This window comes from Chaetodon trifascialis, chromosome 3, assembly GCF_039877785.1.
Source record: "Chaetodon trifascialis isolate fChaTrf1 chromosome 3, fChaTrf1.hap1, whole genome shotgun sequence".
Taxonomy (NCBI): domain Eukaryota; kingdom Metazoa; phylum Chordata; class Actinopteri; order Chaetodontiformes; family Chaetodontidae; genus Chaetodon; species Chaetodon trifascialis.
The window spans coordinates 21,277,433-21,291,831 of record NC_092058.1 but is presented as its reverse complement, the minus strand read 5'-3'; the positions used below and the strand labels follow the sequence as shown (position 1 = coordinate 21,291,831).

The window sequence follows — 14,399 nt, the reverse complement described above, 5'->3', positions numbered from 1 at the left end:
AGCGACAAGTGCAGCTGTGACGCACAATTGACACATATTTAAGCCAATAGAAAGCCGCCCTTCTGCAGTTTAACCAATTGGATGTTTGGTTGTAAAGAAAAGGCGGGACTGCAATTCCTTAGCAACGCTTGGCTCTTTGGGAGTGGTGGCGGTTGTTTCAACATGGCGGCAGCGGCAAGAAGAGGTGGAAATTCTGGGGTATTTTGGATGAATGGAGGTATCCTTACTTTTGCTAACTACGTAAGGCTCCGTGCCTATTATCATTCGTATACATCCTGTCGAAAGTTATAAAAGTTGTCGAAAGAGACTCACAGATGTGTCAATGCTGGAAAGTTCTGGGAAAGTGAGACAGCTAGCTTCAAGTTAACGGTAGTTAGCTAACGTGAACTATATGTGCAGCCAGTGATTTTATCTCCTTTAAGTTGCCTATTTTATATTGAAACGCAGTGATAATAGTATAAGTGTTAGCTGTCATTACCAGTAAACTCTGTCCGGTGTCCTAATGCTGTTGAACTCAGCGTAATACAAAGGCCATGTGTAGTTACAGACAGCGAGCTTTTGTTTTGCTCCTAACTTTACAGGACTTGGTTTTAAGAGGGAACCTTCTTAGCTAACTGTTTACCCAAGAGTACGATATTAGCTTTAGGAAGCACATGCTTGAATAAACTTTGGTTACATGAGTGTTAACTGTCTTCTCTTTCAGTGTCAGATGAGGAACAGCCTTTGGTGTTCGTCCCTGGTGAGTCTCAGTAATATTGTTTGGACAGTTTCCTAACACAGTGTGAGAGAATTGTATGTACCCCATGTACATATGGCATCCACTTCTTAAGTCTTCCCACAAACTGTCTCAGGAGTAGATGGAGAGGCGACGACTCAAACCCATTTCACTTTTGGACAAGGCAGCACCAGTACATCCAGGAAAAGAAATACTAAGATGCAAGCCAGGCATAGCTCTGACTGCAAGAATGAGACCACACTAAAGAGACGTGGCAAGAAACAGGGCCACTTACGAAGTGAGCGCTCTGTGGAGTACACCAAGGAAAACGCGTCAGTCCATCACAATGCTACTGTAGCTGCAGAGCACTCCTTCTCTCCACCCACCGGTACTTTTCACCTGTCTGCACAGGTAAACCATTGTTTTGTGTAGGTTGTTGTGTAGGCTCTCCATGGATGTAAGATGAAATGTTTGAATATGAAAGATATCCTCTTATACTTGCAAATCATTCCATGCGCAGGCAATCTCTGAGACTAGCGGAGCTAAGAGTCTGGTCTGTTTGAAGGATCTCTGTCCTGAAGATAAGCGCCGGATTGCAAACCTCATTGAAGAGCTAGCCAGGTAGCCAGCTGTATACTGATAGCACTGAACTCAAGGATAGCATTAATGTTCATGTTAATTGAGGAATTTAATGTGATACCTGATTGAAATGCTTAATGTTGTGTTCCACTATCATTTCAACCCATGTCACTTTTGACCACCTATCCTTTAATATTGTTATCTTCTGCTCTCCAGAGTTAGCGAGGAGAAAGAAGACTCAGTGCAGCGTCTGAAAGATGAACAGGAAAATTTTGAGCGCAAGGTCCAGCACCTGGAGCAACAAAACCAGATCATAGCAGAAGAGAGGGAGAGTATCCTTTCTAAAAAACACAGCAGTGAGTGTCTTAGACTCATGAATTGCTGCACTTGTCATATTGTTTTTATTAATGAAACAGTAGGGCATTTAGTGTGCGTTTGCAAACTGCGTCATAGTAGATCGATGAAGTAATGCCCTTCACCCACAGTGTCTTAAATCCCTTTACTTCTCACATGTTGTTGAGTAATCTTCAGAGAACATGGCTATCTTGAGTGGTGTGTTGATTGTTGTTTGGAACTCTGTAATGTCTGTGCTATGTAATGCTACGGCTCCAGCTAAATGTGGTACACTATCATGAGGAAATCAGAGGTCCCTTGAGAATTCCAAGGTATGATAGTATGATACCATTATTTCATTGTCTGAAGAAATCCTTGGAGGAAACATTGTTTGACCTGAAAAAATGTCAAAGTGGTCCAAAAAGGTGTACACTGAACACAAGTGATTTCACAGTTTAGCCCAACTTCAGTCTAAAAGGAGGCATTAATCAGTAAACTCATCCACTGTAGTCTTTTGTTGGAATAGAACAACTTGTTGCCAGCTCTCTGTGGCACACAGTGGCATATCCCTGTAAGATGTACTTAAAAGTTCCACAAATTATTCATTGCTGGCTTTATGGTTCCTTTTGCTCTATGTGCTATAACATCAGAATGGCTGCAGGGGGCAGTGTTGTCTTAGGCAAGGCCATGTACAGTGTTTGGCTAAGACCTTTCAATTTGATACAAAAGACAGAGAAATAGAGCAGATTCATTTAAATTACTTGATGTCTGCTGCAGTTGTCCTTCCCAAGTGCTTGTAGCTTATCCGCTGTTGTGTACAGAATCAATTTCATGGTTGGAGCCATGGCCCGAACCATCTAAATCACCTTATCATCCAAGATGAATTTTGATATTTGCTGAGAAACCTACAGTGTATGCTTTCACCAGCATGTGCTTTTGTTAACCCCCCTCCCATGCTGAATGTTGAACATTAACTGCAGAATATCTCTCAGTTCCTCCTTATGAAATGAGATCAGGTGAGTCGCCAGCTGCTTCTGGATTGTCAAGCATGGGGCTCGTGCTAGTGTTACAGCAATAGTATGCTGTTTATTGCACCCCACAACCCACAAACTGTCTTCATAACAATTCTGCTCAGGTCATACCAGAGCATGGCCAGCAGTCAATTTAGGTTAAAAACACTGCGAAATATGAAGAGTAATTGACCTGGCTGGTAAATTGCACGATTGGCAACGGCAGCGGGGAAAATTAGGAAAGCACAACTCAATTAAAGGCACTTTGGCTCGGAGACTTGGCATTTACACCAAACTTCTAAACTCCATTAAAAAGGTATTTGAGAGGAAAAAGTGTTTGGATCCAAGCACCTCAGGGGGGATAGCGTAGTCTTGTAAAGTGCGTGCAAGAGTCATGAAGGCTCTTCTCAGGCAGAAGGTTCCGGCACTTCTCTGAAAGGTTAAGGAGATACCAAAGGCAAACACCCTGAATGAGAGTCTTGTCAAGTCTAATTCCATTACGCCTCAGCTTATCTTATCTAACCAAGATTCAAGGTTGTCAGGGATATAAAGAATGTAGGGCTATACCTTAGCCCCAAGCCACCTAGGATGAGAGAGAAAAGGTACCCTTGATATTTGGGGTGTTCAGCTGACATTTGGAACTGATCTGCACACAGGACTGCATCTGTGTTTCAGATAGGGAGGATGCCTTTTGTACTTCAAGGCATGTTGGCTTGGACAGAAGTCAAGGTGGCGTTACTAACACGGTGCACCATATCCAGAACAAGGCACAGCAGGTGCTACAGCTAATGCCATTTATTGAGCTGAAACAATTGGAGGGAATCCTGAGGCCATGGAGAGAAGGGAGTCACAGCCCTGTTTGGATATGTCATTGAAAAATGCTTCATGTTGTGATAGAGGATTGCCAGAACTAAATCCATTTTACTCTCTTAAGTTTTGCATAGCTGACATTTACAATGTGGAAGTCTGGTATTATCAACTGTGCATTTTGTGATTAGTGTGCATGAGAAGAATCTTTAGCTTTTTGTTTTTTGGCAGATAAAGCCCCTCATATTCCTTAATGCCAGCTCGGTGAGCATTGTCCTTATCTAGTCAGGGTGTTGTGTATCGTTCGTATTTGAGGAATGAGTTGTGTGATAGAAGCTGTGTGCTGTGTCATGTGTGCTCTATTGATTGGAGGCATTAAAAGACAAATTCAACTCAATTCTTTCTTTATTAAAGCTCAATCATCTGGCTAGTGTTGACAGAGCTAAGGAATATGGTAACTGCTGTGGTTTTGACTTGTTGAATTAACATTTTTGTGAGCCCTCAATCCTGCAGAGCTAAACAGTAGGACAGTTTGTATCAATGAAGAGGTTGTTAAGACATAAAACAGGCTGAGCTGCTGTCATTTGAGACAGAAGTTTAACCTTTTAAATAACTGTCTCTTTTAACTGGTACCTCCGTGTAAGGTTTATGTAATTGTTGACTGAATCAGTTTAAATGCTTATTGAATTGTAATAAAATCAAACTGAACCAATCATGGGCTTAATGTGAAATTAATAATGCATAATGCGTTGAATCTAGAATCTAGAAAGGATCAAAACTGAGTCAAGCTGTTGCTGGCACACCTTTGCCATGTATTGTGTGGATTTTTGGCTGTGTGAATTGTGCACTTGTGCATGATAGGTGACATGTTTGTAATGCTGAAGAGGTAACTTAGGTAACATGCATTATTGTAGCTGTGATCATAGCATTGAGGATGGCTGAGAATAGTTGTGATGAGAAGGGTTTTCTGTATGTTTGGTATTTGAAAGGCATTTTTGAAACAATCGTTAGCTGACATGTGGAGTTATTTATTGGTTTATTGTGTGACTTGCGCTTATGTCTCTTCTCTCGATTCAGCAGTATTGAAGCAGTTATGTAAACTGTCTTCTTCTATTAATTCCCCGTCATTGCTTCCCTACACTCACATTCATACACATCAGTCTCCGCCCCCGTTTCTCTCACATTCCTGCTCAGGCTCAATCTGTTTGGCACAGTGCGCTAAAGCAGGCTTTAAAATATTCCCCCCTCCTGTGCAAATTTGTTCCACCTTGAAGTGGATTTCATTATTTCATTTGAGCCCCAGCCTGACAGGGAAGTGAATCATTTTGACAGGCCCCGTCTGAAGCCTCTTCAGCCCAAGCCCTTGATTCTGAGTATTTTTGGAGCAAGGGGGAGGAGTAAGTCATTGTTGGCACTTTGCAGCTCTGATGTAAACTAGGGGCTTGCAGAGTGCTTGGCCCCCATTGGCTGATGTCCAAGGCTGTGGAGGAAGCATGTTTAGTGTGGCGACGGGCAGAGAGGTGGAATCTTATCAGTGTTGCTCCACTCGGTTCAGATTACCCTAGCACTTGCTGTCCAGTGACTGCATCAGCCTGTCAGCATTAACACACATTACCTTCATTTGCGGCATTGGGGCACTGTGATGCTGCACTCTGGTGTTGGTGCTGTAACACAGACAAACTTTAACTGTGCATTTTTGTTTGTTGCTCCCCACCATACCTGATCTGTATTCCAGTATACTGTACTGTATATTTTTGTCTATTAGGAAACATTTGTTTTAGGCGTGAGAGATCATGTGGAAATGGTGTTTAATGCAAATCTGGTGAAATATGAGCAGTGTGCATTTTTCGACTAAACACACAACTCTGTATCTTGGACTGAAAAGAGGTGTTGCTGCATAAACATATTCAGTATCTCCCCTTCAATACCCTTATTCATACTGCATAAATAAACCCACCAGCACAGGTTTACATGATGTGATGTCCTTGTGATGTCCTTAAGCTTTTCATATGGAACTACTTCCATGGACATTATCAGTGCAGTGGTAGAGGAGCGTTAGTTAGATGGAAGGTTTCCTCACATTTTCCCCAATGTTTATGGAAGCTGCTGCATTGCATTTGTCTGGTGTCTGGTCCTCAATTCAAAGTCATCCCCGCTCTCTTCTCTTCCCTCTGTTTCATTTCCTCAGCCTGATTGAAGTCTTCTAACAACCAAAGTGTTTTCTTATGGAGTGTTCCGCCAACTATTCCTTCAATAAGACTCTACTTTGAACTTTGATTTTCTCTTTAAATGGGGCCTTTTTTTTCAAACGGATGCTGAGAAACTCATCAGCTTGGGGAGCAGGGCCACCATCATAAAAAGATATGGCCTCGAGGAACACACTTTAAGGTCAGCTTGGGTGGGAGTGTGTGTACTGCTTGCTTTATTGTGGTGTTTGTGTGGGCTGTTTACAGTGAAGGTGGGGAATTTGGGCTCTCGTGTCTTGCTGTTTTTGTGTGTGAACTAGAAAGAGTCAGACCGAGGTTGATTATTGAATGTGTGTGAGTGTGTCTGTGTGTAGTCTCTCCGTTGCTCATGCTCATTATCTTTGTATGTGCTGATGTGGTGTGGTGCTGCCACTGTCATTAGTGAGCTCCTGAGGCGCAGCAGTAGTTCCGCTCCAGATTAGTTTTCTTGTGTCTGCCAGCTCTCTGTCTGGCAGATAGCCTGGCACGGCGCTGCCCAGCTAAGCTCAACACAGCTTGGCCCGACCCAGATGGTGAAAACTCTGTGCCACAACAACAACTTTGATTTTGCTGGCCTCTTCTCCCCCTCTGTTTTCAACTTTGCTGTTCTCTCTACTTTTCTGGTCCAATGTGTAATTGATTGCAGAAACAAGGGTTTAATTCAGATTGTCAATCTAAATCCAGCATCTATCTTTTTTTCTATTTAAGCTGCATGAAAGAACTTTTTCCTCACCAAAATGGCTGTTGTGCACAGTTACTTTCTCATGAGAGCCACCCAGCCATTTCACTGTTAGAGGTCATGTAGTAGTTAGAAGGTAGGCTAGGCTAAAGGTTCAGTTCTGTTGTGTTCAGTGCACTTGTTGTTTAACTTTGTTAGTTACTTAACCCTTGGTCCTCCAGGCCTGCAGCAGCAGTACAAGGAGTGCCAGGAGCTGCTTGGGCTCTACCAACAATACCTTTCTCAGCAACAGGCAAAACTCAACCAGTCCATTGCCCAGCTCAGCCGGGAACCAGCCCACAGCAAGGTAAGGTGTGCGATAGAGTGCGTGTGTTCAGCATCATGCAGTGTAACACGATGGGCGTAACGTAACAGGCTCACTCCCGCCTCAGGCACATTCAGAGAACCCCCCCTGTTTGCCATCCATCAGGCACAAAAACACCCAGTGGAAACACATGCAACAGCACTTTGTCCCATGGCCAAGTGCCATAATAATTTGTAACAAATCACTATAGATGTCCACTTCAGTCACTGGTTCAATATGGCAACAACGTGGTGAAAACTATCTCAAGGTGACACTTCAGAAGCAAAGACACCTCTCAGGCTTCAGTAAGAATGGATGACTTGGCCAACCTCACTGTCCCGCGGTGGCTCTGAATAATGTGTGTTTCCCTGCTCTCTGACCCTCAGTGAATTAGTCACATTCTCTTCCCCAGTCAACTTTAAGATGGGTTTTCCTCCTTATGTTTATCTCATAATGGTCCTGACCTTGGCTTACCTGCCAGTTATGCTCAGTTGACAGTTGTCCTCTAAATCTTGTGGCCTCTGTCCAGTTTACACTTTTGAAGGATGATTTGCATTTGTGCTGCTGTGAACCCAGCCCAACCTTAACACCATGTCTATACAAGCTGTGTCGAGAAAGCAGCACACTCACAGAGTAGCATTAGCAGCTTGGGTCCCCCGTCACTGTACACACAGGATGTGTTCAGACACAGTTTATGTCACCCACGTTTTGGCAGTGCTTGGAGCTCATTACACAATCACTGTATTGTAACAACAGTGATAGTAAAATGGGAGAAAGGACTTGAAGACTAAAAAGCTGCTTCAGGTTAGGGTTAGGTGGTGCATGTGATTCGTGAGCTGTTATGGAACAGCTCTTGAAAGCACATTGCAACATGAGCAAATTAGACTGGTTAGTGACTCCAGTATTGGTAAATTTCAATTTGTAGCCCAGCTCTACATCAAGGTTTTATGGAGCGGTCTAACGTTTTTAGCTGAAATACTCTGTGAGGTTTTCAGAGGCTTTCATGCAAAATGCATTCATTGTTCTTTTTGTTCTCTGTCCAGGTAATCAGCAGTGAGGAAGCCCCCAGCAGAACATCTACGAGCAGGGCTAATGGCTCACTCTTTGATGGCTCATACCTCAGCCTTGCTGCTACCCGAGCATGGCAGCCTCAAGTGCACAGGAGTGGTGGTGGTGGAGAAAAAGCAGCAGTGCAAACCTTTAGCAATCCTGACACTTTTTCCTGCGTTAGTGAGTTCAGTCCAACCGATGGGCCGATTAGGAGTCAGAAGAGGGAGTGCAGGGAGCCATACTTGGAGTCTCACAACAAATGTGAGAACTGCCAAGGGCGTGGTAGAGAGAGTGGCTATGGAACACAGAAACGGAGAAGTGATATTGACTCTCATCTTGAGAATGGCCACCACGACATGTTTAACCAACAAGAGTGTGAAAGGTATAGGAGTTACCCCACTTGATTGAGTGTCTTTTCTGTAATTTTAGTTAAACAGTCTGTTTTATCAAGACACAAACAAGAAGAACATTAGGATATTAAACAAATGAAATATGTATTTACACACAGGCTCCACAGTGGGAATGCCAGTGGCTCAGAGGCCAATGAAGCCCTGGCCAGGCCTCTGCTTGGTCACGAGGACTGGGAGGAGAAGAGGCACCAGCTGCTGCTGCAGAAGATGCAGTTGGAGATGGAGAGGGAGCGGCTGCAGGCACGGCTGGCTGAGCAGGAGGAGAGGCTCAACAGACAGAATCAGCAGCTAAGCCAGTCGCGTCTTGATTACAGCAGGTAGAAGACAGAAGCCAAAGAGAAATGAACCGTATCTGGTAACATTTGGGGACAAGTTGATAATTACTTCAAGCATTTAGATTCTAGATAGATAGTTACTTCTGACTAAGAACTTTAGTCCCTTTTTCTGTTTCCTTGCACTACTTCAGTGTCTTCATTGCAGACTGGCATAACCTCAGTCCATCCTCTTCTTCTTTTCCTAGGTTTCAACAAGCTACTCAGTCTGATCTCAGCAGTTCAAACACTAGAAATGGAGATCCACAGCCGGAGGGTCCCTCCCACCAAGATTTACCCTCCAGGTAAACCAGTAGATCGCACAGGAAGTCTCTCTCTCTCTCTCTCTCTCTCTCTCTCTCCCTCCCCTCTGCCCTCTCTCTCTGAAAACTAAAATTTTGATGTGTCAAAATGCATTGATTATTGTTTCTGAATTGCACTGTGGCCCTCTGAATTGGAATCAAATCTTGAGCTGCCCAGAGATTCCCACCCCTAAAATACACACATGCACACACATTTCCACATACTCCAGTCACACACATGAAAGTCAACTTAGCCTATTGTTTCTGTGGTCTACAGTGTGCATGAAGGTGCAAGACATCCTGCAGGACAGAGCCTGCATGAAAAACACTCACAAACTGTACGTGCTCCTCTGGACAATGGCAATGGTAAGCTTTTATTTTCAGAATCATCTGTTCTACACACCGAGGAACTCAAAACTCAAGACTGTCAAAAGTTTCATTTTCTTCAATAAAGTATTTATGTTAGTACATTCTTATGCATGTAAAGCTGTGATAAAGTACTTTAAAGTACTATAATGAATGTCATATTTGCTACTGTCTTGCCTGCGGTGCCCTCGGTCTTGCTGTTGTTTTTTCTAATATCAGTCTCCTATCTTGCATTTCTCAGCAGAGGCATTCGAGCGGCCCAGAAAGGACATGGCCACATCTCCTGCGAAGTCCCCTGCAAGCCTGAGTAAGCCCACCTCAGTGTCTGTGATCCAAAAGACCCCTGAGGACAGGTAACCCATTTTTACTGCACATCAGTGAAACATTTGATAAAGATTTATTCTAGCAGCTTTTAGGTAAATGGAGCATTATGGTGCTATTTATTATGTTTGATAAACAGCAGGCCTACAGGAAACATGGAAGTGTTAGCTAACACTTTCTCGTTCTCAGAACAACAACCTGTGCGGTAAATTCGACAGAGGCAAAGTGCCAGGGTAGGATTACTCATTGAACAACAATGAAAAACAGCACAGTTAAGCGCTTGAAGGATGCAGGATCAAAAAGGCACAAATCTTTTATCTGTGCTAGTTTGAAATTCTAAATAGAGCTTTCTTCAGGACTAACTAGGCTTCTCTGCTACTGGAACGTCTGAGCGAGTGTTTCTGGGGGCAGGCTACTCTTGTCTTGTGAGGGAAATTGCGGGCTGTCAGGTTGCATTATTTTATTTGTTCTCTTTGACCTCTTAAGGCAATTGATGTTTTTCCCTCTCGAAATGTTAACCATGTTGAAACACATAAATATAGTGCAAGTACAAAATTTCAATCTTGAAGCTTTTTCATGGGCTTGCAGTTGCTGCACTGTTAGAGGCTAAATGATGTCTTTTCTTAGTCTAGCTAACTTTTCGAGCTGTGAGAAGCTAAATGAAGCTTTTTACCGGGCTAGCTAGCGCTGTGGCCAGCCTGTCAGGAGACATGCTGCGTTCCATTAGTCGGCCTAGCAGGGACCCTGCAGCAGGTGTAATTGAACAGACTTCTGGATGCACACACTGCCCTCCCTTCTCTCTCTGCCACAGTAATGAGACAGAGAAAGCAAGAGTGAGGGAGAGATGTTAAAAGTGTGTCTGAGGGTGAGTGAGGGGTGAGAGCATTGGATAAAGTGAGAAATGGGAAGCAAGGAAAGTTAGAGCAGGTTGAGATGGATAGAAATTGAAATTGTGAGAAAGACGTTAGACGGGAGAGGGGTTGTGAGGACAGGAATGAATCACTGAATGCAAGCATCAGACTTTCCTAAAAAGGAAAGGACATTCATTACCTTTTTTCCTTATACCCATACCCGAAATAGTAATTATAACCAGACTGTGTGTTGTCTTACTGTGCACATGTGCCAGCATTGCCTACTTTGTGAGGACGTCTAAGTTCCTGTGGAATTGCAAGAAAGTATCAGATGCTGTGAAGCAATTTGGAAGTGTTGCTGTAGACCTTTATTTTAAAAAATGGTTACTCCTAAAATTGCTACATTTTTTTTCTTGCATAATGTCAGTGTTTGTTAGGAGATGCACTAACAGCAACACAGCCCCCATCGTCTGAAAGACAACAACTTCTGATAAGTAACTCTTAAACAAAGCGGTGGATGGTCCAAGTGGAACTGTGAACTCAAGCAGATGCCCATTAATTCCAGCAGGGGACCTGGGGTATCAGATCTTATTACCATCCATTTACACCTCCAAAGCCTATTAAAATAGTTGGACTCTTTACTACACACATTTTTGTTTTACTGCCAGTAATGAGATAGACTGCCTCTCAGATGCCTTTTTTCATGCGCATCTCTTCAGACAGTTGTAATCCTTTGGTAATCCACAGATTTTTTTTTTTATCAGACATATGCCTTTTTCTTAGGCGGTGTCCAAACAATCTCTTCACAGAAATAGAAAAGATAGATAAAATGCAGTGAATGAGAAAGAGACAATGCTTTATGTAGTGGCTCAGCTCATTTTAAGTTAGTTTGGGAAGAACTAACCAAAGACCTTGTTCGACCCCCTTAACTGTACTTAGCAGTGATGATTTTAGTCATTAGTGCTCCATGTTATTGCCTCAAATAAGTTATTATAGCATATTAACATGATGACAAATTTTGATATTTTTACTTGTTGTTATTTTGATTATGCATGCTACTTGCATTATACGAGCAAAAATGTGAGGAAAATAAACTGCTGGTGTAATAAACAATACAAAAACACTATAGAAAAGTCCGTCCTACCATAAGATTTTGGCAGGGTACTTGAGCCCCCCCCCCCCCCCTTTTACTTACCAACAACCTCGTGACCATCTAATCTTAAGCAATTCAATCTTGATGTGCAAATTGCAAAACGAGCTGGGGTTAACATTAAGTGACCTTTGTAATCCTTTCATGAATCCTGTGCTTGCTAGTAATGAGACAGTTCCACCGCACCCCGCCCATCTCATCTCCATCCTTCCTGCCATTGCCCGCCTGCTATTGATTGGTTGTGAAATTGACATGCGGGATATATGCAGTGGCCATTATAGGTTTTTTATCTTACTGTTTGGACTGCAAATGAAAAGGGGCGCCGGGGCGAGACGGCTATCTTTAATGAAAGAGAGGAGCCAAATAAGCAGTGAAAGTTACGAGTGGGAAAAAGCTGGTGGGGAGCATAGGCAGGGGAGTTTTGTGGAAATTTTATCTGGCCTTGCAGAGCTAGAAAAGAGACAAACAGTATTGGTGCGCTGGGAGAATGAAGCCCAAATGTTTTTATTACACTAAGAAAGACACAGTTCTGTATGTGTACAAAGGACTTAAAAGTATTTGGAGGCAGAATGCTTAACCACAGTTTTTATGTGGGTATGGGAGCCATTTTTAATTTTTGCATCCAGGCTCATAGATACAAAGATTTGTTTGTCACTGAATAGTGCACCTGTGTAGTATCAATAAAATATTGTCAGGGTCAACTTTCTGCAGCTACTTTATGCTCCCTAAGGCTTTCTCTTCTGCTCATGGTATTTAACAGTACTTAAATGTTGGCAATGCAGCATTAAAATGACGCAACATCCTGGGCCAAAGCTTTTTTTTTTTTTAAATGGCATAAACTTATGTTCCTGCTCCTGTCCATGCATTTCATCTTTTTCTGTATACATGTAGCAGTAAAATAGATTTGCCAGGACTCCCTTGGGGGATATTAATATCGAGCAGCAATTCACAACTTTACCTCACAGAAACTGGAGCCAAGAAATGAAGTTCTTTGTTGCTCTGTATCCTTGTGCAATCTCTGTGCCACCCCCCGCCGCCCACTCACCCTACCCACTACAATTCTCCCGTTCCTGCCCAAACTGTACCCCTACCCCCCGCACTCTCCCCTTGTTATAGATTGTGACCGCAGGTAAGTGATGCATTATTCATTACCAACATGTCGTTTGTTGATGGATGGCTGTTTGAGAGCCCTGTCCGTTAAATAAATCAACAAATAAAAATGCAAATTCTCACATTTCGAGAGAAGGAACCCAGCCAAAGTCCCTCCCCCACATTCCCTTTCTGCTTTCCTCTCTATCCACAAAGCTGCACTCGCTTCCAGTCGCTCTCTCTCCCTCTCACACACTTTCACTGTCGCTCATACTCTCTCTCTTTCTTTCTCCATCGCTGTTGACGGGCAGGAGACCAAATGAGGAAGACAGATTTACTTACTTGAGCTTCATTCTCTTTTTTTCGTCAGTTATCATCCCTCAGCCAACTAAACCCTCATTCACTTTCTCTCCCTCGTGCTCAATCATGTTCATACATTAGTTCATGTTGCTAAAGCAAAATACAGCCTTTTTAAAGCATTTCAGCTACTGATGCACGCTGCCTCAAGTCAGTGTGAAAACCTGACATATCAAGGTCTGTGGTTACGTGTGCAGGAACACAAATGTGCCCTGATTGGAAGTTCCACCAGCCTGTCTGTCTGACCACCCACATGCATATCAACAAGTACACAGCAAAGATCACCCTTACCTGGGAGAGAGAGCTGTGTGCGGAGCTGTGCGATGCAAATCGATGCAGCTTTAAACGAGCAGAGAATTATGTTAGCAACATCAGTGGAGCGTGCTTTAAAGAATTCATGTTTTGTATCTGGAATGGCCGTCGTTCGACTGTGTATACACTGAATAATTTATCAAGCCAGCCAGACTGAGGGATTGAATCTCTATTAGCTTAATCTCCCCCGTTTTGGTTTATTTATTTCACTGCACATTCCCTCATTTCTATTCCAGGGGAGAAAGCATCGGGTTCTCTCCCTCTCCCTCCTTCTCTTTTCTCTCGCACCTGCAAGAAACTGTGTTTTTCTGCCGGGACGCCCCAATGGTTTTGACTTGTTACCACTGCTTGTTAGGGTTCAGTTGACACTTCAAGAAGAAAAGATTCTGTTAACACGTCGAAGAGAGATTTGCTTTCATATTGTCTGTGTTAACAAGTGAAAGGTGAATGACAAATATTTTAGCTCAAGCGTTGGGCTCCAAGTCGACTTTAGCCTTGTGCACGTCTGGTGTTGGTCCCTTAGCTTGCTCCTTGTCTGCTTAATATTGGGGGCACGCATGTATCTGGCGGTCTTTGTGTGCATTTGCCTGTTACAATGAAATAGCACGAGGATACTCATTTACAACATTTCCTGTCCACAAGGGTCCACTGGGTTCTGTATTATATATTTAGCAGTGCAACCTTTGAAACAAGTTTAGGTCACGTGGGGAAAAAAGAAACTAAATTGATTGAGACATCAAAAACCTCCAAAGTTTTACCTATTTTTTCAGGTTGGACTTTTCTGTGGTTGAGTTATTGGATATCTTTACTCCAGTCTCTGCACCTGAGCTAAGTAAGTCGTCCATTCGAAGACCCAAAATCCCGCAATGTAGACCGGCCCTCACAGCCCCCAAACCAGTGGGCAGAATCCTGCTTACCCCTGCTCGGCCTTATCCTCAGCATACCCAGCAGGATCTGGAAGAAAGCCAAATACTGGAGGATATTTTCTTCATTTGCTGACAAAGAAGAAAATGGGGAGCAAAACTGAAACGATCAAAGGATCCAGTCACTTGAGATTCACCTGTTTGGTCTTGACTTTGTTTATGTTTTACATTTAATGTTCACTTGACATTCTAAACCAGAACGATCATGATGATGTAGATTGTACGGTTGTTATACTGTGGTTTTAATACAAATAAACAAATTATTC

The 14,399-nt window shown here is 43.1% G+C and overlaps 1 protein-coding gene across 1 annotated transcript; it reads left to right on the top strand.

The window, feature by feature from the left end:
* Nucleotides 1-144: 144 nt before the first annotated feature.
* On the top strand, nucleotides 145-14,399 carry kiaa1328 (KIAA1328 ortholog). The gene is made up of 12 exons (XM_070959795.1): nucleotides 145-217; nucleotides 704-739; nucleotides 852-1,126; nucleotides 1,236-1,336; nucleotides 1,511-1,626; nucleotides 6,570-6,694; nucleotides 7,735-8,123; nucleotides 8,250-8,468; nucleotides 8,672-8,767; nucleotides 9,042-9,130; nucleotides 9,372-9,483; nucleotides 13,981-14,399. Exons 1-12 carry the CDS (start codon nucleotides 163-165, stop codon nucleotides 14,207-14,209), a joined length of 1,842 nt encoding a protein of 613 aa, XP_070815896.1. The 5' UTR covers nucleotides 145-162; the 3' UTR covers nucleotides 14,210-14,399.

Bases quoted from the DNA above. Each gene is read 5' to 3' on its own strand.
- kiaa1328 (XM_070959795.1), top strand. From the start codon at position 163: ATGGCGGCAGCGGCAAGAAGAGGTGGAAATTCTGGGGTATTTTGGATG. The intron at 1,627-6,569 runs GTATCCTTTCTA...TTGGTCCTCCAG, and splicing joins CATAGCAGAAGAGAGGGAGA to GCCTGCAGCAGCAGTACAAG. The intron at 9,484-13,980 runs GTAACCCATTTT...CTATTTTTTCAG, and splicing joins CAAAAGACCCCTGAGGACAG to GTTGGACTTTTCTGTGGTTG.